Source organism: Pseudopodoces humilis, chromosome 16 (assembly GCF_049639895.1).
Source record: "Pseudopodoces humilis isolate 2021_Gansu_Grassland_sample_001 chromosome 16, ASM4963989v1, whole genome shotgun sequence".
In the NCBI taxonomy this organism is placed as follows: domain Eukaryota; kingdom Metazoa; phylum Chordata; class Aves; order Passeriformes; family Paridae; genus Pseudopodoces; species Pseudopodoces humilis.
This window is the reverse complement of record NC_142215.1, coordinates 2,234,139-2,257,888: the sequence shown is the minus strand read 5'-3', so window position 1 is coordinate 2,257,888 and position 23,750 is coordinate 2,234,139. Positions and strand designations below refer to the sequence as shown.

The following is a 23,750-nucleotide window of genomic DNA, read 5'->3' as shown; positions in this document are numbered from 1 at the left end:
GAACATGAGCTAAGTGGATGAACAGCATCAATGAAACGTATTCCCTCTCATTCCTCCCATCCCAGTGAAGCAAAAGCCATTGGCAATACCAGTCAATGATTTGAAACAGAAATGCCGGAAAACTAAAACTTGTTCAAGCAGTTTACTGCTAAGCACAGAACCTCCCTCCCAAAACAAGTCACCCAAACTGAGAATAGCAACACCAAACTGAACACTCACTCTCAAACAAAAGAGTGCGATTTTGACCTGCAAGACAAAAAGCAGTATGATCAAAAATCTGTATTGTAGCTCGTGTGAACTATCCACAAAGACATCTTTTCTCAACACACATGCTTCAGTTGCTCAGAATGAGAGGTGTTCTTAAAAAATACCACCAAAATCCACAAGAAAGAAAACTTACTCTGAGCATTCCACAGAATATACAGAGGCTGCCTCGGATCCTGATGCAATTTCATATTGTCCCATAGCATCTGAATAAGAACATATTTACTGTCCTCTGACATACAGTTCCGTGGAATCTGAACAGGAGAATGCACAAAGGCATTTTATTACAAAGTCATGACAAAGGAGTTCTGTATTTAACATGTATCTTCACATCTCTAGGTCTCATGGTAAAAAAGCTTTGCTATTGAAACTACATACAGAAAGTTCAATCTGAATGAGATCATTAGTGACATGGCAAATGAGTATTTTGCCTATTTTCTACAGTCCTAAAATCTAAATTTCCTCCTTCTACTGCTTAGCTACTCAAATAGCAACAAAACTGACTAGTAACTTTATCCTTCTTGAAACTGAGGATCACAAATTGCAGTGGGATGAGTAAGAGCTAAACACTGGCCCCTCACAAGGACTGCTGAACACATGTTCCGGAGTTTTGAATATCTTCCCTCAGCTGACACATTCTTTACCAATTCAGGACTGGGCTCAGCATAGTGCAAGACATATTTCTAAAGAGTTACTGAGTCATGTAATGGTTTCCTATATGGGAAAACAACCATTTCTCATATGTCAGTGTTTCCTATCAGAGTCCATACCTTGGAGTTCTTATTGCAGTGCTCAGAAGAAAGTATTAATCCTGGTAAGTTGCTGGGCAAGTCCAAGCGCCTGAAATACCACACCAAATTCCAGAACACGATGGGATGATGATCTACAAAGTCTGCCACTGTTATTGCATGATCCCCTTCATTTTCAAGTAAGCTTTCAAGCTCTTTCCATACAACGAGAGGACTGAGGTATGGAACTGTTATAGGATCAGGACTAGGCAAGCGCCATTCCAGGCCCAGGGAATCCTGCAGTAACAGAGAAAAAATGCCATTAGTTGTAACTAATGTAATGAATGTAACTGTCTTTTCAAGGTCTTATAAATGCTTTTGTGCCCTATGACACACACACCAAAATCTAAAAGCTTCAGCTAGTATTAGTTTAAATAATACAACCTAGCATTTACTGTAATTTAGGAAGGTTAATGCTTTTACATATTATCTAATCTATGGCAAACAGGAAAAAAAGACTTTTAAGGTAGAAAAACTACACACTGTTGGTCCTTGCAAAGTAGCAGGCAGGCTACCAGTAGGAATGATATGGCTGATCTTCTGGTTTTCCTTATCTTCTTCCAAAGGACCAAAAGTACTGATGCTCCTTGCTACAGGATGACTTGTACATTCTGACCCAGAGGCATTTTGTCTTCTTCCTGAGGGGATCTGGATACTTCTGGCATAAACACTGTCATGCTGCTTAGATTTGCTAGAGGAGAGGGAAAAAAAGAAGAAAAAAAGAATCTCGGCCTTCTGTTTTACTCTGAGTGCACCAACATGTACACAAACAGATAGAAATAAACTGGAAATAATGGACCTGACAGTTTGAATTCTGCCTTGTCAGTCACCACACTCATTCATGTTACAGTGCAAGATTTATTCCCCCTTGCACTGATGATGAACACAAATATCCTCAAAAGAGTTCATAAAACTTGCAGAATTACAAATACCAACATGAATTTCTATATTAGGGATGAAATGGTGTGTATCAGGCAGAGAAAGGATGATGTGGCCAGCTGAGAGATATGGGAGAGGCAGCAGAGAGATCCTCTCTCAAATCCATCTCTCCTCTTCAAAGAATATAAATTTATTTCTGTTGATTAAAATACATGCATATGCACAGTGAAGCTGAGGAATTCCTAGGCAAGAAATGCACATTTACCTATTTGAATTGATATCCTCTTGGACAGACATCAGGGATGTAGTGAGGCCAACAGTGGCTGTGGTGTTACAGGACTTCCCACTCTGATTGGAGAAAAGGGATGGGAACTGCATATTTTCTGTAGAAGGGCTGGACTTCAGAAAATACCTGCAGGGGAAAATCAAAAGCTTAATATTATCCAAAAAAAAGCCAAAAAACCCCCAAAAAACCAACAAAAGAACCCCAGAAAACCAAAGACAACCCAAATAACCTAAATCCCAAACAAAAAAGCTCCATTTCCAATATGAGCATTTAAAAGTGAGGAAACTTCAAATATTGTTATTACCGTCCAGGCCGCCGAAGGTCTCTGATTTCTATGCTTAAAAAAGGCAGGAATAAATTGCCACAGAAGGGACACGTGGTATTGAGATTTGAATCATCTGCTGTCCAGCCTGCCATGATTTCTTCATCATGAACCAAACAGTCACAAGTCCGACACCGAGAACAGCTCGAGATGAGGACCTGCACAGGGCAGGAACAGAACTCACTAGAACACATTCCCAAAGCTACTTTCGTGTCACAAAGCACTAAAAAATACAGCCAAAATCTTTGCCCTTTGAATATTCCTCCCATTTGCATACAAGTTCATCCTCTTATTGCTTCTCAGATTAAAATCAACCAGTTGTTTAATAGTATTATATTTAACAATAACGCGTTATCTGTAATGTGTGAGCATAAAAGTAAAGGAATATTTATGCAGCTACATAAATTATGATTAGAATTTAAACATACTTTTGTAGTGACTGTCAGTATTATAGAAATGGGGGGGAAAAAAAATAAGGTGAAAATGAACAGTCATTAACCTAAATCCAGTGGAGGGGGAGAAAAAGTAAAGAAAATAATGAAAAGCCCCCAAACCAGCCTAACAGTGAAAAGAGACGTGATCTTACTAGAAGACACACCAAGAAATAGGTAGTTCTCTTTTCTGTATTTTTAAACATCAAGTGCTACTTCAGATTTGGTATTTTCACTTTGAACAAATTTATCTCCACAAGGGATTTAGATGCCTGAATTCAATTGCATCCAATAGCAAACTTTTGAGAAGTGAAGCTTTAAGGATCAAAAGATGTGACTGAAATAAAGACCTTTCTAGAGCAGGATTTGAAATTAAATCTACTTTGTCACAGAAATATCCATCTGTCTTTCAGTGTCTTAGTTTGAAGCTTTGAACTTTACCAGAGATAGAGATAATATTCATGTTTAAAGACACATGCTCCAAAGTCCATCAATTAAATCAGTAAATCATCCTGTACCTCCATGGCGTAGTTCTGGAACACGCTGGTACTGCTGGTGCTGCAGGAAGACACCAACTCTGATTTGTCAGGTAAAGGGAACTTGGAAAGAGAACCTGTTAGCAGAAGAAACCCAAGGTACTAGTTATTCAGAAAATACATTTTTAGCACCCTGTTTTTCTGCTCAAACAATACTGCAGTTAAAATAAAACGTGTGATAGAAGATGCAACAAATGAGATACACTGGTACAGAACTGTGGAGTGTGAGGCTGCCATCTGCCCAACACCAACCAAGGCAAAAAAAAAAAAGCAGCCAACAAACAATTTCCATATGTTCACTTTTCTCTGTTAACAACAGTTGGTAGCTCGGAAACAAATTTTAAGTAATTCATGACCACACTCTCTGTGTGGACAAAAATTAGGGAAGGACAAGAGATGCTGTTTGTACCCCAAATGACATCAGAAAGTGATACAAAAGTCATGAACAATTAGCCAGTACAGATTAGAAAAAAAAAACAAAACTACAGTCTGTCTGATAATCAGATTCAACAGCAGCTTCTGGAAAATTATAACAGATTTTTTAAAAAGTATTTTTACTACTTTTAGAAAATAGAACCAGACTAATGAAGTTAACAATGTTCTCATGGATGTTTTCTGGAGCTGTACAACTTACACAATTAAGGTGTTTACATGAATACTCAAGGACTCAAAGGGTTTCCTATTTGAGTAAGTGTTTTCAGGTAGTAGAAGAAAATTTACTTTTTCCACAAAAAGGACTAACGACTAGGGTGATCCTAAACTGAGAATTATGAAAGAACAACTTTTAAAACAGGAATGTTTTTGTTCAGGTTGATGAATGCCATGCAAAAGCTGTCTCTTACCACACTGGTCAAATTGCTTAGCTGAACTATCATGGGAAGCTGAGCTTTCCAGGCTTGTCTTGCTGATGCTAATTCCCTTAATTTCTGATGTGGTGTTCTCCTGAGGAGAAGCACTTTCAAAATCATTGCAGACATCTTCATCAGTGAGCGAAGTAGATTCTGAGTCCAGAGCTCCAAGAGATGAAACACTTGCTCGGTCTGAATTTTGATCCTGAGAACAGAAAAGTTCCAGTGAGAAAATTAAAGGAAAGCAAAACTATTTCCAAAAAAAAGGGGCAGTCTTCTTTGTCTCAGTAAACTTCAGGCATGACCCTCCCTCCTTGGAGGATCACAGAACTGTGTTCAGAACTGATGCAAGACAAGGCAAATCCCACTCTAGGTTAAACAGCTACACCAGGATTATTTTTTAAGTATTCTCCTAACAAAAATAATTAAGTGAAATCATAACCATCTTATTTCCTATAACTTTTTCACCCTAATGTAGGAATACATTAGGACAGACAAGGCAAATGTCTCTCTTCATTCCCAAGGACTGGGAACAAAAGTAGCTTTGGTTTGAATTGGTAGCAGCAACCAACATTCTAACAAATGACCTCAGATCAAAACTAGCTTTAAATTATTTTGGCAACAACACAACCAGATTTCCCCTTACTCATAAAAGCAATAAAAACTTCAAACCAGTATTTGTTTATATAAGTGTTTCTTCCTTAGGTTAAGAAGGAAAGCCAGAGCAATCTTTGTTCTGTCAACACACTTATGTTCTGCCATTAAATATATTCAGAACCCAAGCTAGACTAAAACTTCATTCAGGGTATTAAAATTAGGGTTCTAGTATATCAGACATGATTAAAACAATGTACATAGTCTACAATGACACGTCATGCAAGGGATTCATCACATGTGAATCAGTAATTAAATGTTTGCAAAGATTTTTCCTTAATTTATAGGTCCTTAATAAACATTTACCTTTGCAGATGCGGCATACATTGCGAATTTGGAGTACCACTTGCTTGCTTTCTCTGCAACCCCTTTTCCAGCAGAGAACATGCTGCTTTTCAGAACATCAAACTTAGGGGTTAGCAGCGTGTCCAAGTTGAATGATGGTGATGACACAAGTGTCAATGCACTGGTTGTGTCCTGGGGCTGCTCCCTGGCTGGGCTGTTTGGGGAATAAGCTGGGGAAGACCAAAGCCTGTCCCTTGGCCTTTCATCATTTTTTGTGTGGTAACTCTTGGATTTGGTAAGACTGGGCGGCCTTGGGGAGTTTGGGGGAAGGCTGGACCTCCTACAAGGCTGGATAATAGTTGGGCTCCTCTTATTCACATTTCTGTCATCAAAGGGTTTTTGCAGCTCAATGCTTGGGGCACGACTGGACAAAGGGCTGCTCATGTTGTTCATGTACATGACTATTTCTTCAGCTAAATCTCTTCTTGCAGATGGAGTAGAAACACTTCTGTCATCATCATCCTCCTCCTCCTCTTTCTGCTGCTCTGTCTCAGCAACCAGCAGAGACAATGGATCAAATCCAGTTTCAACATCTGTTTTTTCAACTGGCTTTACTGGAAAGCTGCTCTTTCTTTGCAACCTTTTAGATTTTTCACTGGAAGCTGCTTTCACTGCTGTTGGTGTTTCAGGCTCTGCATCCAGGTCTTCCAGATCAAAGATAACAGGAGACTCTGTTTTATCTGTAAAACTGCAATCAAAGGCTGCATCTTCATCACTGGATTCTTTCTCCAGGCTTTCTCTCTTTGACTCTAAAGAGGAAGATCTGATATTAAGAGTTTTTGGCCTTATGCTTTTCTGTAATGCACTAGATAGAATTTTGGCATCGGCTCCCAGTTTTTCAACGATTTCTCCAGGGTTTGCTTCCTGGTTGATTCTGTTTATCATGAGTCCTACCAAGCCATCTCCACTCAGGTTCCGGTTCCTGCTTTCCCACGGCATCTCCCTTAAGTCAGCTTCCACTGCACTTTTATGTCTCTTTCTTAAGGATTTACTTTTTATAACTTCTGCTTCATTGGCATCCTCAAAAGATGATGTAAACAGCAACCCTACAGAACTCTCTGAAAAAAAAGGTGCTTTATTTGTTGCTGTACAAGAAAACTAAACCAAAGTACAAAAGAATGCAAATTTGTCTCATCTTTCAAACATTTTGCAACACAGAGATGGAATTCACTGTGTTGTGGTAGAGGTTGAAATGTTGAGCTGACTATGGCCATAACTTTTAGGAAGGGACAGACAATAAAACACTTAAGAGGAGTAAAATCATACAACCTAAAGAGCATTTTGAGAGACATCATCAAGCCTCAGCTGTATTTACATCCCCCTTTTGAAGACATTACTACGAGGCTTGAAAGCTAAGGATAGCACAGGTATTGAGGAAATTGCAAAAAAAAAAGCATCACTTTGTAACCTCATGATTTAGAAACAGAGCCAACAAAAGGAATTATTGTCAGAGAAACCTCCATTGTTTTGCCAGTGCATAAAGATGCAGACTTTAAAGTATATTAAAATATTTCAAGCATTGCTGACAGTATTACAATAACCAGATCTGACATTACTAAAGACTCATGAAAATGTATGAAAGTGTCTTTTTAATTTTACTGCATAAAAACTCCTTGTCCATCTTGAAGAAATTTATTACTTCCTGGATGTTATAAGGAAAAAACCCCCAAGATTTTGATAATTTGTAAGCAGATGTTAATTACAGCAGAAACAAGAAAAAAACTGGAAATGCGGAATATTCCCATCCATCTTCCTGACACAGCATATACTAATTCCAACCTAAACTTATCCCTCCTCCACTTTTCATCAGCCACTGCTACTGCAGCAATAAAATACTACAAGTTTAGTGGACAGCAGAACTTAGGAACACAATTCAGAGCTCATTAGTAACAAATTAGATGTGTATGTATTCCCCCTGCACTCACCTCTGCTCCCTTCTGCCATGGTATTATCAACGGTGCCATTGAGCCGCACGATGCTGGAAGTGGTTTTGTCATTCTTGGAGTTCTGGTAATTCAGTTTGGGCAAGCAGTCCCCACTCCCTTTTGTGCTCTCCACTTCAGACACTGCAGACAGAAAAGGACAGAGTTTTGTAGAATCCAAGGAACACCCCTTAAATCTTAAGTCCCCATTACCTACTGGACACCTCACACAGGGTTAAGTGACACCTTGTTGCACCCATCCCATGATGCACAGGCTGATATCTGCCTGGGCACAGCTTCTCATTAAGGAAATTTAACTCCCAGCATTACTTCTGGAATGTTCTAAAAGCTAGAAGTTCCATAAGCTTCTCTACACAGAGCCCAAAAATCATTCCAAAATATGTGGTGGTTGTGAAGATTAAGACCACCCTTGTTCACTTGAACAGAAAAGGTGTAAGAGTATTTTTCTCCTGCCTTTGCAAGAGCTCAGCTTCACACAGATCTCATTTTCCCCAGGACTACACAGGAGAAATTAAGTAAATGTGAATATTCCTATTCAACTCTTCTAGATATGAAACAAAAATTCCACTGCAGGTGACTATCCAAAATAGAGAATTACTTCTCTAAGGGATTTCAGGCAACTCAATAATAAAGTTGTTTCAGAAGTGCAAAGTGTTTTAGTACACCATATTATTAGAGCCACAAATGTCTTAACCATGGCCAAAGGTAATAAATTAGGCAGAATTCAAATTTTCTGCATTCTCAAAAGTTTTATTGTTTTATTAAACCTAAGTAAACTTGTCTGTAAGTCTTACATGTATGTCCTTATGATCATGAGCAAGACAGCTTTTCAAGCAAATTGAAGAAAAAAATCCTAGTGCTGGAAGGAAGCTTGTGGTGAAAACACTGAAGCAACTTATCTAATTCCATATTTTCTCACACTTTTGTATCACTTGACAATGGGATAAGCTAACCCAACTAGTAGGAGAAAGCCCACTGAAAAATTTAAACAATTCTATTACTAGGGGAACATTTACTATGAATATACATGGGAATCTGTAGTGCTTATATTATACAACTTTACTACACAATCTGATCTTCTATGTTCTTGCATGAAGTTGATGCTTTTCAACTGCATTTGAAGGAAACAAGAGCAGCAGATGCAAAACCTGAAGAAAAAACCCTTCCCATTCTGATCTATCACCCAAACTTTGAGAATTCCAAGGAGCTGGGAAATTTAGAGCTCCCTGTCTTGCAAAATTTCAGCTGCTCTCCTCTTACAGGATTTATAAAGAAACCAGACTGGTAGAAAACGCTTTTCTGTAGATCATGCCTATGAGGCAATTTCATTTTTTGAAAAGACAAAAACATTAGGCTATAATTATCATTAAGCCTTTATGCTCCCATTATCACTTATTTGAAACAGGAGAGAAAAAAGAACTGTAATTTTCCAAATGAAACCATTAGACATCCAGAAAATTACACATAAAGAACTTTAGGCGGTGACATAAGCTGGCATTATCACACACACTCACTGTGAGAAATCAGCTGTCCCACTTAGCTTTTGCTGGAATCCTTATTTATCCCCAATGAACCAGATATCTGTATTCACAAGATACGTACGAGAACTGGAGTCACTCTCTCTCTTGTCCTCCTTTTGTTCTTGGATGTCTTCAAGACAAGTTTTCCCTTGCTTGGCTTCTTCTTTGAGTGATGTGTTATTGGCAGTGTCTGAAAGTGCCCCTATCAGTGCAGAGCAACATCAGAATAAAGGCAGTTATGGTATTTAATAATGTGACACTGTTCAGGGGAATAAACTGAATACCAACAGTAATTAAAAGGCCTCTTATCAAGAATATTCCAATTAACAGAGAACATTGTGCCACCAAAAAAAAGAAAAAGAAGAGAAAAAGGATTGGCTTATTACAGTATAAACACTGAAGTGATGCTTTAGAGGATGAAATTAAAGGAGTAATGGGCAACATTTCTTTTTAAATACTGAATTAAAGCAGTGTTGACTTTAATTCTGTTGCCTGGTTAATTTGATCAAAAGGTCGTATCTTCAAGAACTCCAAGAGGCATCTAAACATGGTTTCTTTTTAGTGTAAAATGTTTCTCAGAAACATTAATGTTAACAGAAATGTTAATGCATGTGATTCCCATGGTTTTACTCTAGAAAGTAAAAGAATGTAAACAATACAGAGGCAAACACGAGTATTGTCTGCAAAACTAGATTAAAATAAAACCAGACAACCAACATCACTCCCAAAACCCCTGCAAACATTCAAGCCACTTATCTGGTCATTCTCAAGCCAAAACACTGCCCAAGTGTAATTAACAGAGTCTCTCTCCAGAATCAGGAGGGTCCAATATAATTTAAAGTTCCTTTCCCTCTTTTCTCTGAAGGGGCTGCACTGAATGACTACAAGGGTAAAAACCTTGTTGCTATGGCAAAGATAAGAAAATACTCTGGAATTTATGGGAGAGTTTTTTGGATTTCCTGAGGAGTCAGCACACATTCCACCTATAAGATTTCATGCAAAGTAAGCTTGAAAAATCAGATGATGTCAAAAGCAAATGCTATTAATTATATAAGTGACAGTTATTTCATTAAGGATTATTTACACTTCCTTAGTTTACATGGTCTGAGTTGCAACCAACATTGCTAAGCTCTTGTACCGTGCTTTGCATGGCTGGCTCTCAATAAAATGGTTTATCAGGAAGCTCAGCTCTATGAAGAACAGGCAGAAATAAAGCAAAATTGTTCAAGGCCATCCATAAGGTTAATGATAGAGCCAGAAGGAGGACTGGAGTCTCTGGGGTCCAGAGAAATAATCTAGCCATAAGGCCATCATGTATGTTCTATCTGTCAGGACAAAGATTTATTTGTACACATTTGGAATCACAGAACAGTCCTAGATGGAAGGACTTTGAAAGCTGAGTCAGATAAGCCACATTTTTAAAAGTATGTTGTAAAGGTCTTCCAAGGTCAGCCTGAACTAAACTAAACTGCATTGCTGCTACTTTACAAATTGACTATCATGCTTTACTACCAGGAAGTTGTAAATACCATGGAAAGTAGTACCTTTAAAAAATATCATTTCCAGGCATGGCCATATTTAATATTCACATTATCTAAGCCTTTACTGGAAAGAAAAGGAAGGAAACCCTGAAATTCACAGCTTCACATATTTTACTTATATTCTAGATAAAAACAAACGATCATTGCAGGTGGTATGCAGAATCTGGAATCAGTATTGCAAACTCAAGGACTAGTTCTAGCTGCCTCTTAGCTAATGTGAAAAAAAAGGCGAAAACAAAGGCAAGGCTGGCCAATTTTAAGACTGGTTATTGGATGATCTAGGATAATTATCACAAATTTCAGGTTCATATTTTGTCTCAATTTCTTTCATGAATAGCTGATACAATAAATGAATAGCAGACTATTTCAGATTGAAAGGCAAGAAGAAGAGACTGCTTCTTAAAAATTATGCAGGATCTGTTGGGTTTTTTCCTCTAAAACAGTTTTATCAAACTCATAAAAGAAAGTTTATTTCAAAAATCTTTCTCATCAGCACAACAAAAAAAACCAGAGGGATGTGAATACTTTACCAGGAACAGATGTATGTGCAGTGCTTGCTGGTAGCTTTTTCAATGCTTTTTTAAACTGTGCTATTCCTAAGACAACATTTCGTATTTTCATCCAGAGAAAATAGCCACCTCGATTGCTTGAAGGCCAGGTGCTTTCCAAAACAGCCTATTTTGGAAATATCAAAATCAAGCAGTCATCTTCAGGAACAGTCAGGTGTGAAAATGGTAGCTTAAATTTCAGACTGTTACACTGGCAGTAATACAGTAAATTTCTAAACCTACAAAACCAAAACCCACAAAATGATTCTGTCTTGTGTTTCTTCAACTTACAAAAAAATGACAGAATCACACCCGAACTGCTCTGTTATTTTTCTCCCTTCTATCTGCCTGGATAAAAACGTATTTCTGTCCTCTCCCCCATCCTCTTTAAATCATACCTTGTTGTAGTAGCCGTAGGTGATGGCATTGGGGTCGATGCCGGCCTTCTGCATTTCAAAGAGCACCCTGACTGCCAGCACGGGCTGCCCGTACTGCCCGCACAGCTGCATGAGGACCCTGTAGCACACCTGCAAACACACACCAGTGAACCCTGGCTCCACCCTCAAACCCACAGGCTCCTTCTGGTCTTGGGGGTTGTTTTACCTCGTCAGGTGGATCTATTTTTTTGGTGTGCATTTTCTGTAGCACATCATAGGCAGTTCTCAGAGCCCTGACTTTGGAGTGGCAGACTTTCACATAGGCAGGGAGGCAGATGAACCAAAGGCCGTAGCAGTGACGGAGCAAACACCTGGACCACATCTGGGGGATGGAGGAGTACTTCTTTGCGATTTTGTGGGCAGATTTAATTTCCTGGAAAGAGAGACAGATTATTTGTGTGTGTTTATATCTACACCACACAAAGCTACATGTTAAAAACTGAACATGTACCATTATATCTGTGCAACTAGTTAATAACTGTCCAACAGTAATATTAACAGTAATATCATATTATTAATAAAATAAAGAGGGAAAGCATATGAAAGCAGTGAGAGTGATACCAAAAACAGTCACTGTGCAATATTCTACTGCTAAAACCTTGCATTTCAGTATCTATTACTTTGAAAGTTAGAGTCCCTCAAAGCCCTGTGCAGTTAAAAGCAACCAAGAAGTGGATGTGGAAAATTCATGGAGAACAGTGTGAAGAAAGGGGAAGGAACAGGGACAGCACAGCAAGCAACAACCTGTACAGGGGCTCTTGTAGGATATAGTGCAGAAAGAAGCACATCCAAAGAACAATTAACAGTGACCCCACAGTCACTAGATCAGACGATCAGATCATCAGGCTGCAGCCACTGCCAGTCAGGCTTTACAGCCAAACTCAAACTGTCCCCCTCCAAAGCACCTCACACTCCAAAAACACCAGCAAGTACCTGTTTAGTTCTTCTGAACATTGGTGATGGGCTGTTGGGGCTACTGGCTTTTGAGGACAGTTTGTTATTTGGTACTGTGAGAAATCCTTCAGGTCGTTCAAACAATTCTAGCTTTAATACTGGAAATCCATTATAGCTGTAAGAGAAACATGTCAATTCTGGTAAGTCAGCTCCAAAGCAAACATGTCACATAATAGCAAAGGGAATCAACTACACACTTGCACCAGAGGCTTCCCAGGAAATAAATACAAAAGTAAACCTTGAAGGACATCACTGGCAAAGTGGCTCACCAATCTCTCAGCATGAGTTCATATGCCTGCACAAACAGTATCAACCTGCTATTCAGGTAAACAACTTAAATTGATAAATGTATTTTCTGTCGTAGCGTTTTCTTTAATTAATGTGTCAAATGCATTAGTATTGATTCTAGTTAATAAAAGAAAATAATTTGTGTGGCTTAGTCCCCAGTGAGTATCACATGACTGAGGTTTATGAAAATCAACAGGAACAATATCAAACTATCTAAAAGATTAAATCAGATTAGATCTAAAAATATTTCTCAGAATTAATGAAGAAACCAACAAACTCCTCTGACATAGTTACTAAATTAATAACACTAGTTTTCAGTGATTCTTTAACATGCACTCTTCTCTTTCCAAAGAGTATCTGCACTTTGTATCATTATTAGTAATAACAGCAGGACAGCAGACTGGGTCTACTAATTTCAACTTTAAGCTCAAAAGGTGTCAACAGCCAGCACAATGTAATGTGATCACTACCAGCCTTATTATTGCTTCTGTGTGTACACACACAAAATAAAAACTTCAAAAGAACTTCTATGACAGCCATTTCACACACACCTTTTACTTGAGCAACATAAAGGAACAGGAAAAAAAATCTGTATTTCCCGACTCTCACAAGAACCTAGAAATTAAAGTCTACAGGGGCAGCTGTCAGGATTTGGGCTGGTATCCTGCTGTGTCCTTAGACTACCTGTATTGTAGAGGGTGCTCTTCCCCGTTTGGCAGATGAGGGATCTCAGGGGGTGTTATGAAAACTGTGTGCTCACTCTTGTAGGACTCATCCAGCTCTATAAGTCGCGTTTCCCCAGTTTTGTCCATATCTACCTGGAGGAGGAAGTTAAAAAGTAGTTACCAGGGGCATTGTACTTCCTGCTGTTAACAGCTGAATGGTCAACAGGACAGAGTCTGCATTAGCTCCAAAGAACAGCATCTTAAATGCAATGACACCTTGCAAAGTTATAATGACAATAATAAGTTGCATTGGTTTTGTGAACTTCACCCCAACCCAATCATCAATGTTTAATGGTATAGTCTGAATTGTCTGTTTACAGGTAAATATTTTAAGTAGTAAGTAGAGATTAATCCTTTTGAACACAACCATTTCTAGAACTATGTTTCCAACTGCAGCAGTAACTTGAAATTTATTTTTAAATATGAAAATAAGAGCTATTTCCCCCCTCTTTTAACCATTGAAAACAATACCAAGCTTTATCAAATTGTCTGATGCATAGAGAAAAGTACTACCAGCACCATCCACAATTGCAGTCATAACACAGCACTTAATGTCTCAACAGTTTGCAGAGACTGCAGAAATACACATGCACTCAAGAGAATGGAATATAAACGTGTGATCTTACTGAAGTTAAAGGGAGACAGGCATAGCTTTCTTTTTCTAATTTCAATTACTTAAATGGTTTAAATGGCAACCAAATGACAGCCAAATGGTAGAATACTTCAAAGAAATGAATAAACAACCTGTGGAACACAAGAATGCATGTTTTTATGCCTTAAGAGTTTGGCAACAGAGAGTTAATGTATAAAAAGAAGTATATTCCACAGTTCTCTCCCTCCAGTGAGGTGCAAATATATCAAATAGTTTCAGTAAAATTCTTGAATATTTAAAGTTTGATAAACATACAAAGAGGTGTCCTTAATTACACATTTTGCTGCATGAGACAGATGGAAAGCATTAGCAAATTGAACCAGCCAAGCAGCAAGAACATATGGCTCCTGAGAAGCAGCAGTAAACGAAACCTTACTTGCAATTTAAATACTTCTAAGGATGTAAAAATCCCACTGCTACAAGTTTTACCAGTGAAATACAATAAAGCCGGTAGCATAAATGTGTGTCGAACTGAGGTAATTTTTGAATTCCTGGAAAAATGAAAACTTGTGAGACAATTACACTGTATCTTTCAGTTGACAAAATGCGTAATCAATTACAATCTGCTGCTGCTGTCTAGGAGCAAATAACATAGAAAGGATTACTCTTCATCTTAAACTATTCTCACAAATTATTCAAGGGAAGGCTAAGTTGATATTTTATAGATAACTAATTTCACAGTACATAAAATTTGTCTCAAGCCAGTAGTCTGTAACTACGCAGAAGAAAGCACTGTATCACTTTTCAACTCATGACATCACTCTCATCCAAAACCCTGTCAGGTACTGGTTCACCTAATAAAACTTAAAATATAAATATTGGCTTTACTGGAACAATTCAATTTTCATATCTGGCCTTGGCCACAGCTCTAGTTGGTACAACAGTCCTTGATATACTTCCATATTTTGACTCTGTATGTTACTAGTAAGAACAGTATCAGAAATTAGGAGAAATCAGGGAGGAGAAGCAGGAAAGAGATGAGGCAAATATATAATTGTTCAAAGAAATCCTAGATGGGAACCTGCTCCCTTCATGTCAGTGAATATCCAGTTTCACAAGCAGTTCTAAAGCCATGGCAAATCCTAAAAGCATTACAACGCCAGTGCCTCAGTTTCCCCACCATTATCCCTGGCACAGAAGTAGCTGTCCCATTAATAAACCTGAATAAAATCCTCACTGCCAGTAATGGAACTCAGAGAAGTGCATGTGCATTCTGGAAAATTTGTTCTCACCAAACTATCACAAGCACTTTTTATAGTGGAAAGAAGCTGTCCAGAGCATCAAGCAGCAAAATATCTGGCACAAGAACAGACAGGTCTCTGTTTCAGCTGTATAAATGGCTACTTAACCTTTTCTAAAAGGTGAAAGCTCCAGCAGCTCCACAGATTATGTGCAGTCTCACAGTGGCATCAGCAACCTAAGCATGACTTTTTTGAGAGACATCTGAGTTCCCAGACAAGATAACTTTAGTTTAGGGCATCAACTTCAGCACCCTCAAACTATTCTATAAAATGAAATGCAACAGACAGAATTTGACACTTACACAGCCATTGCACTCTGAATAAACATCCTTTTTAACACCAGCCAAAGAACTGCAGCACAGAGGAAACCCAAGTGCTGCTCAGCAGTTCAGTCACTGGGGTCTATTTCTGTCTGGGATAGCTCCTGTTTCATGCACAAATTGGCACACGGCAAAGCAAGCACTACACATTGAAAGGTTTCTAACAGAGCTAGAGGATTGACTCAACATTAAAGAAATGTTTGTAATTAATTCAATTTACAAGCCATGAATACCTGCAAGTCACGCTATAGAACGGGGAAGCAGAGTTTTGAAAGTTGTTACTACTAAAATATTGAGACTAGCAAAAGCTATAGAAAGAATTAAATATCATTATACCCTGCTTTTATATTTCTCTCAAACTTCACTGTTTTCAGTAAAGTTTGATTTTCAAAACAGCTCCTTTTAACTCTTCTGCACTTCCATGGAAAAACAGCCACAAAGAGGAATAGCAGTTACCTGTCTTCAATATCAATTCCCACCAAACAGCAGGTGACCTGCTTTCCAAGAAATCCCAGACAACTGCACCCTGCTTAAACAGCAGTGTCCCAGAACAGAGTGGTACAGGTAGCCAGTAAGATGACAACTAGGTGTGGAATTTCTTATCATATTCAGAGAAATAGGGATGTAAGATTCTGGGTTTCAGTTCAGTCCTCCATCTTGCACTTCTTACAACAGGCCAGCATTTCAGAAGTTTACATACCAGTGAAAATTAGTACCTCTGATTTGTTCTCATGATGTTTAATTTACATTCAAGAATTTGAAGCAAAAAATAGAATGAAGCCCAACAAAAAAGGGAAGTGGAAGGCTACAATGATGAGAAAATGGGAAGGTAAAAGCAAAAACAAACTTGCATTTCAAATACATTTCTGGTTGTACTTTATCAGATAAGGTAGAAAACAGCAGAAGTTGAACACTGTATGCACACCAAGACTTGCTTACTTTATCCACACAGTCATCAAAGAAGGCAAGACTAGCATCCTTGTCACTGACAAAAGAACATTCCTCAATGAAACGAATGAACATCTGGGTTTTGGTCATCAGGGTGTAGAACTTCTGATGGGAACGGTCTCTGCTCTTCAGGAACCCTACAAAGTGCAATCAGCAGCAATGTCAGAGTGTCCAAAATGGAAAAGTCCTCACCACAACTCAGTCTAGGTCCTACTTATGTGCAAAAGGCTTCCTGTAATCATTGCCACTACTGTGCAATTTTGTCTGCACTTAAGATTTCCCCCATCATTTACAACACTGACATGCAAATGCTTTTATTCTGCAGATAAAAGAGAATAAAAACCAATACATTAATACACACAAAAAAAGTTCATAACTTTTCACCTTGTAGTTCAAAGAGAGAACTTGCATCTGTGGCTGTTTCAGAGGGTGCCTCCGTTATTGGCCTGAGATAAGACCTGTAACCTTTTAGGATTGAAGCCATGAAACAGAGAAATGCTTCCTGGATCTCCAAATCTAACAGATGTAATTTCTTCCCAGAATTAAAATCATAATCATTCATTGCCAATTCCATTAATGCATCTTCTCTTGGTCGCTGTTGCACTGTGAACAAAACAACATTGTAGTGTTTTACTTTTTTCCCCTCAATATTGGCCAAAAATATTCTCTTTATCTCACTAGATTCAGTGATTACTGAACTCCATTACATTTGAAATAGGTTAAAATATACCCAAATTCAATCAGGATACAAGACAATGGATTCAGCTTAACCTTCTGTACCTCATGTGTCTGTGGATAACACCAAAAGCAGAATGCACTGGCCTGGTCAGCACAAGAGTTACCACAGTACCAGAGAACCAGTGTGGACAGAGCTTTAAAAAGCCCTCAAAGAAAGCTATTTGTAAAGCCATGTGAAAATTTAGACAGGAGCTGATTAAAGAAGCATATTTTCAGGACAAACACATGGGTGGGATGTATTTTTTTTAACTGTGCCTTTCATTTCAAAAAGCAGACAATGCACATTAAATACTGACATACACAGAAAAATCACCACTTAGAGGCAAAGTGGAGCTATTAAAACACAACACTGCAAAATGCTGCTAGAGACAAAATGTGGCTCTAGCAAAACCTTTATTCTTTAATTAAGTATGCGTATCAACATGTTAAAGCCATCAGAACTCTAGCTGAGACTTCACTGCTACACACAGAGTTTGGTAACATTCTAATAATGTCTCAGGAAAGTGAAAAGATGGTTTCATCACTGTCTTTCCACATCATATAATTATAGCTAACCTTACCTCAAAATCATTTTTAAGCAACCTACTCTGTAATAAGATTTAAGTTCACTACCACTCTATTTTTACATGCAGAACATAAGGTTTAGAATTTTTTCTAAAAAAGCCCTTGCATAAAAATATATCAAAATTCTGAAGCATCAGATAATTTTCATCACCCATCAGCTATAGACTTCTTTGTGAACCACATCCCAATAAACTTCTGTTTCTGTACACTGCAATCAGGATACAAATTCTTGTGACCTCAATAGCCAGGAATGTGTAAACAGCCTTTTAAAAAAGTGCTTTGTTTTTATGAATTTCACTAAAACCACTTCTACCCATTTTTCCTCACTTAAAGGTTTAATATATCTTACTCTGCAATATTTGAGCATTCTATCAATAACAAATTTTTACTTAGAGATGTCCAGTAATTGTGTCTTACATTTAAACCCCTAATGTTTAAAAAACACTTGTTATTTCCATCTTAAGTTTTTAGGTGAGGTACTTTGAGTTTGAGTGTCAAAATTATTCCAATTTCAACTGCCAAGACATCAGCAAACTCTGAAGATTAAAAAAACAAAAGGTCTTTATTAGGTCCTGGCCTACTCTTTGCTTTGTTTTCCTATTTTATTCTCATAGAAACTCTGCTCTTTTTTTTTTGTATGAGGCTAACATTAATAGGAAAGGATATCTATTAAGTACTTCCTTCATATATATGTGAAGTCTCTGTCCCAAAGGTCCCCACATTGTTTCTAATTGCTAGATTTAGAGCACAAATTTTCCCATTCTGTAAAAATAAATGTTTAGTGGAACTGATAACTTTGAAACACATTTAATTAACTACATTTATCTGTTTTTGTGGCACACTGTGCCCAGTGGAAAGCTTGCTATGTACTTTCCCACTCACATTCTGCCAGTTGCTGATATAAAGTATTTAAAGTATTCATCAGATTTTTACAAGGTTTCTTTGGTAAGATCTTCCATGCAATAGCTTTCTTGTCTCCAGTTCTGGAAAGGAAAAAAAAAAAAACAACAATCAGCATACACTGGAACGTGTTCAAAGGATGTTCCACCCCAGCAGAGAAAGAGGTTTCAATCCATTAAAACCGGACTGAGAAGGATTGCAAACCAACTAACAAAGTCAAATTTGATTTACTGTATGGAGAGCTGATCAGAGCCATCCAACCAGTGCCCCATATTTCAGGGTGATGATTACACTGCCACTCTCCAGCACTGCAATCAATCCAGTTACAACTCACCAGAGATGGATTAATGGTATTAAGCACCTGTTATTACACCAGAAACCACCACTCATGCCATGTTCTGAGCTCTAATTACTTAGGTAATTAATTACAAGCTCTAAAAACTGGAATGGAAAGAAGGAAAATAAATGGAAAGAAAAATTAAAATACCCCTCCAAGTTTTGCCAAGAAAGACAGCTTTTGCCTTTGAAAATAGGAAGCAGAAAAAATTAGAAGAAAAACTGTTGATAAAAACTTACTGAGAAATGGTGTTGGTGTCCAGGTCAACACAGCTGACATCGGGTGGGGGATCATAGAGATCAAAGTATCTGGAATCAATTCCCACTATGAAGGGGCATGGGGCACTCAGCACATCTGCCAGTGCCAAGGGACAGAGAGGAATATACGGGCAAGGCCAGTGGAAGGGAAAGATCATCTTGGAAAACATGCAGAAAAAAAACCACAGGTTAAAGATGTGCAATACAGCCTATGCAAGAATAATCCACACTTCACCAACTTCAAAATTATTTAACATGGCAGATTGTTACTACGGAGAATCTAGATGTAGATTCTAATTAAAAACCGCACTAATTTCTCTAAAATTCAATTTGTAGGAAAAACATCTTCAGAATCACAGATCACGCATAGCAGAGGCAGCAAAAACTGCTTAGTGATGACAGGCAGGGAAAAATCATGCATTTAAAATTCCATATAATAGATAAAGTGCTAGCTGGGAAAATCGAACTCCTATTTTATGCACTGTGATGATCAAACACTTATTTACAATATTTACACGAAGAATCAACAACAATTTATCTTCTATCTTCACAGGATATCATTACAACAGTAATTTTTCTCTCTAGTGAGCTTTAACTCTTATTTTTAAGTAACCTTTAAGTTTAACAGGACTAATACTAAATCTAGGTTTTATCTCAGAAGCGTTCTTTCAGTCCTTTTACAGGTGTATGACTAAAAGCTGGTACTTACAGAGACCAATGCCTCTGTCACACTCGTGAGGACAGAAGGTCGCAATGAGTGGATGAGGATTTTATGTTCTGTCACAGCAAACACCAGCAAAGTTACTGCATTTTCAGGTCCTAAATTCTGAAGTAGTGTAGAAAACTTCCCACCACTGTTACAAGGACATAAACACACCAGTGAGTTACAAGGGACATAAAAAAAAGAAACGTTCAATAATAAAATAAATGGAAATCTGCAAATCTTTCTTTTAGAGAAGATTACTTTGTAGAATGCTTGGCACACTTCACTGTCCAGTGAGGAATGGTTATTTCCCAACAGTAACCATGATTTCTTGAGACTTGACTCAGCCTAGACTATTTTCAGGACACAGGCATTACAATTTTTCTTTTTGAGAAGCAATTTACAAGGAGACAACATGTGTTTCTTTAATCAGTCTCCTGCGCCATGACCTGGAAGTCAAGCCAGTAATAGAACTCCTCCAATTCCCTTCCAAAACAAAAAACTGAGCTATCTTAGGGACCAACTCCTAGAAAGGGGATCTAATCTATATTCTTTGTCAAGAATTAGGAAAATTATTTTATGCCCCCCCCCCCCAACCAAATACATTGTTAATTAAGTGTGTATCCTTGTCAGGGTGCAGGCCTAATCACATGAATAAACTTCAGATCCACTCGTTTCCAAAGGCACCACACAAGGTAAGTCAATTTACACAACAGCAACTCTAGATACCAAATCTTTTCCCTGCCACAAATCAGAATACATCTCACAACTAACAGGATACTTGCTACTTGCCTCAGTGGGAGTGGTGATGACACAGGCTGGCTAAGAATCAGGTTATCATGTGGAGATAGCTGTGAAAAGGTTTTAAAATACATTACTTTTATTCTGAACTTTGGAAATATTTATTAGAAATTATACAGCTGTAACAAAGAACACTTAATAACTCAAATTAAGCTCAATCTTGTATACCCCAGTTGTGTATCACTCTAAGAAGTGCTGTGCAATGATATGCATCAGGATCTTTTAGTAAAAACTGGGCAAAGCATAATCTTCCTTTCTTGGCCAGAACTGAATACATTGCATATTCATAAAGAAGACTTTAAACTAGCTAATGCTGCAGAAATCTGAATATATTAACTGCTGAAAAATGAAGCCTTCTGTACTTTAAGGGCTGTGAGAACCCATAGTTCATACAGAGCTTTCAGAAGCTGGAGGGAATTCTTTCTGGATTTAGGGGTAAAGAGAGGGATAAAAATTCACGAAGGGGAGAGATGGCAGGTCATAATGTAAAGCCATATTTTCTTCAGAAGACATATGAGAATTAGGCTCTTGGCTAGTAGAAACTGCTTAGCTCTGATAGAATCTTTAGAATTTGCACTGGTTGAAGATGCAAGAAGATCCTATTAAATCACATTTCGTTCTTACAGTGACATGGCATCAAGCAAATCATTCATATATTCAGCAGGAATAGGAAGACTCAGGTAAGTACAAGAATAGCAATAGACAATCAGTTTATCAAAGCTCAGCTACGTTTACAGCCACGGTAAATCCAGGGTAACAAGATACCAGCTGGCTTAATCCTGCCTGCACTCTGTTGTATAAAAGCAGTAGTAACTCAGCCACAGCAACTTGTACACCTGAGCTGCAAGTTCAGACCATTTTTAGTAACATTCCAGGTTTGAGTGTGTTTCACCTTAGACCCACTGCAGGTGACCAGGTAACAGAAGCCAGAATACAAGATGATGACTTAGAAACACAAAGTCCCCTAATGCTGTGCCTGGAGACCCACCAAACACAGGGGATTCAGGAGAGTCTGCAATGCTGTTTCCCTGTATGTCTCACATCCCACTTCCCTGACAAATGCAGATGGCCACACCACAGACTGGATTTGTCAAGCAAGTCACCCTGGGACCACCAGCACCATTAGCTTGGTCAGTGGAAGAATTCAGAAGACTCATTTTTTCAGCCTGAGGCAAACCTTCATAAACCACTCTCTGAAAGGAAGCATCAGCCTGATGTCCTCTGACTTCTGTGCTTCAGCAAAAGCAAATAAACACAATTAAACATCAATTCAAGGGGCACATCTCCCTCAGGCAGAAAGGGGCACTTACTACCCCATTCCCCAGAGGGAGAAACATTACTCCACGTGCTCTTCAAGTCTGCAGGTTGTGATACATTAGCACAGCACCTCTGTGCAATGAGGGGATGTAGGACACAGAGTCCAGCAGATCCCAGGTCAGAAGGAACCCATCAACACTGGCAGCTGGAAGCTGGCAAACAGGAACATTCCGGAGTGTTTTACTAATGGCTATCATTTCTTTGAGATTTAAAAGTTTAATTGCTTAGCAAAAGACCACATTTTCCATTAGCAGGCTTTAGAGAGAAATGGAATCCTGAAAGCTTGCCATTTTCAACACTAATTTTGAGGAAAAGTCTAAGGTACAATCACCTGTTATTTTATTCAGGTGCACTTTCAAACACAACTCAAGTCTCTAGAAGCAACTGGAAGGCAGAATTTATTCAGATCTCAATTACCACTGCCTACTGTAAAAGCACTGGTTTCTCCACCTGTACTATCAGCTCCTAAAGCTGTACTAATTTAATGCACAAAACATTTTGAAAATAAGGTATAACAGACATAATTTTCACATCACTTATATCTAGATTTTCAGACTTCATTCCAGGATATAAACCCATACGTACTTTGACAAAATTCCCTAAAATTTCAGACTAAAAACATTAAATGCTTTTTCTCTGAACTCAATCACTCTCTCTGTAAATAGCTGTTCATTTTTTCCTGGCACAAATATTTTGTTGAATATGAATTTAAAAAAAAAACCCTAAAACAAGATGTAAAAATTCTGGGTTTTGAATTGAACTTTAAAATCGTAAGAAAAGGTACAGAAGTGCCAGATACAGTTTCAATATAACTAGTCTAATCCCTTTTCAGTAACAGTAATAAATACCACTCCTTTAGAACACACTAAAGAGGATCTTCAATATTCAGTACATGCTATAAAGACATAACCCAGGATTGTATTTGCTCTGAAAGACTTCACTACCATATGGGCTACACAATTAACACTCAGAACTGCACAGGGCTCTCTATATTTAATGTTCTACAAGTAATAACAATAGCATCATTTTGTAACTATTTAATCAAAATAACGATTGGTAGAATACTATGACTGCAACAGAGCTCTCTTTTCGCTGCAATAAAAATTCTAACACGTCTCTACCTATTTTGCCTCTTTAGGAGAAAAAAAAAGATTTAATAACACTTCAGAAGTCCTCGAGACCAGGATTTTTTCTCTCCTACTAACAGTGACAGGGCTGAAATTTCCAAGAGCAGGTAGCAATTCCTATAATTATTTTCCTCCCACACAGCCCTGCAGGTAGCACAGAGCAAGGGCCAGGTTTGATAAAGGGGCTGTTACTGGGTGTGGCTCTTGCAGCTCTCACTGAGAGCAAAAAGCCCTTTGGGAAGAGGGGCAATCACAGATACACATTTCACATCTGGTTTTAGTTTTATTTATTTATTTTGCACTCAACCTTCATACAGTAGCAAGAAGAACACTGTTCAAAAGCTATTGCAAAAGTCAGACCAGATGCTGACTTGGAGTAGTTTTTCATTAATTTCTATATACTCTGAAAAAAAGTAACTTCTAAGCTCACTAAATAGCTTCTTGTAATAACTCACTAAAGTCATTAACTAAACTGGAAACAATTTTTATAGATTTCTCACATTACGTGTATGAATTTACACGTAGAAGAAATCCTG

At 38.1% G+C, this 23,750-nt stretch overlaps 1 protein-coding gene across 5 annotated transcripts in view; it reads right to left on the bottom strand.

Moving 5' to 3' along the window:
• Positions 1 to 23,750, bottom strand: part of DENND4A (DENN domain containing 4A) — a 49,139-nt gene that overhangs the window by 5,296 nt on the left and 20,093 nt on the right. For 4 of the 5 annotated variants that reach the window (XM_014251168.2, XM_088062903.1, XM_088062902.1 and 1 more), the window contains exons 9-29: positions 20,762 to 20,820; positions 19,976 to 20,120; positions 19,249 to 19,424; positions 18,655 to 18,755; positions 16,855 to 17,073; positions 16,462 to 16,607; positions 13,269 to 13,402; positions 12,276 to 12,411; positions 11,509 to 11,715; positions 11,304 to 11,432; positions 10,888 to 11,032; positions 8,899 to 9,018; positions 7,279 to 7,419; positions 5,315 to 6,411; positions 4,349 to 4,559; positions 3,489 to 3,583; positions 2,522 to 2,697; positions 2,197 to 2,343; positions 1,536 to 1,743; positions 1,035 to 1,289; positions 401 to 518 (exon numbers count right to left, since the gene is read on the bottom strand). In XM_014251168.2, coding sequence (XP_014106643.2) covers positions 401 to 518; positions 1,035 to 1,289; positions 1,536 to 1,743; positions 2,197 to 2,343; positions 2,522 to 2,697; positions 3,489 to 3,583; positions 4,349 to 4,559; positions 5,315 to 6,411; positions 7,279 to 7,419; positions 8,899 to 9,018; positions 10,888 to 11,032; positions 11,304 to 11,432; positions 11,509 to 11,715; positions 12,276 to 12,411; positions 13,269 to 13,402; positions 16,462 to 16,607; positions 16,855 to 17,073; positions 18,655 to 18,755; positions 19,249 to 19,424; positions 19,976 to 20,120; positions 20,762 to 20,820 — 4,165 coding nt within the window. Of the gene's footprint in view, positions 1 to 150; positions 247 to 400; positions 519 to 1,034; positions 1,290 to 1,535; positions 1,744 to 2,196; positions 2,344 to 2,521; positions 2,698 to 3,488; positions 3,584 to 4,348; positions 4,560 to 5,314; positions 6,412 to 7,278; positions 7,420 to 8,898; positions 9,019 to 10,887; positions 11,033 to 11,303; positions 11,433 to 11,508; positions 11,716 to 12,275; positions 12,412 to 13,268; positions 13,403 to 16,461; positions 16,608 to 16,854; positions 17,074 to 18,654; positions 18,756 to 19,248; positions 19,425 to 19,975; positions 20,121 to 20,761; positions 20,821 to 23,750 lie in introns of those variants that run through there. The other variant, XM_088062904.1, reaches the window with a different exon arrangement.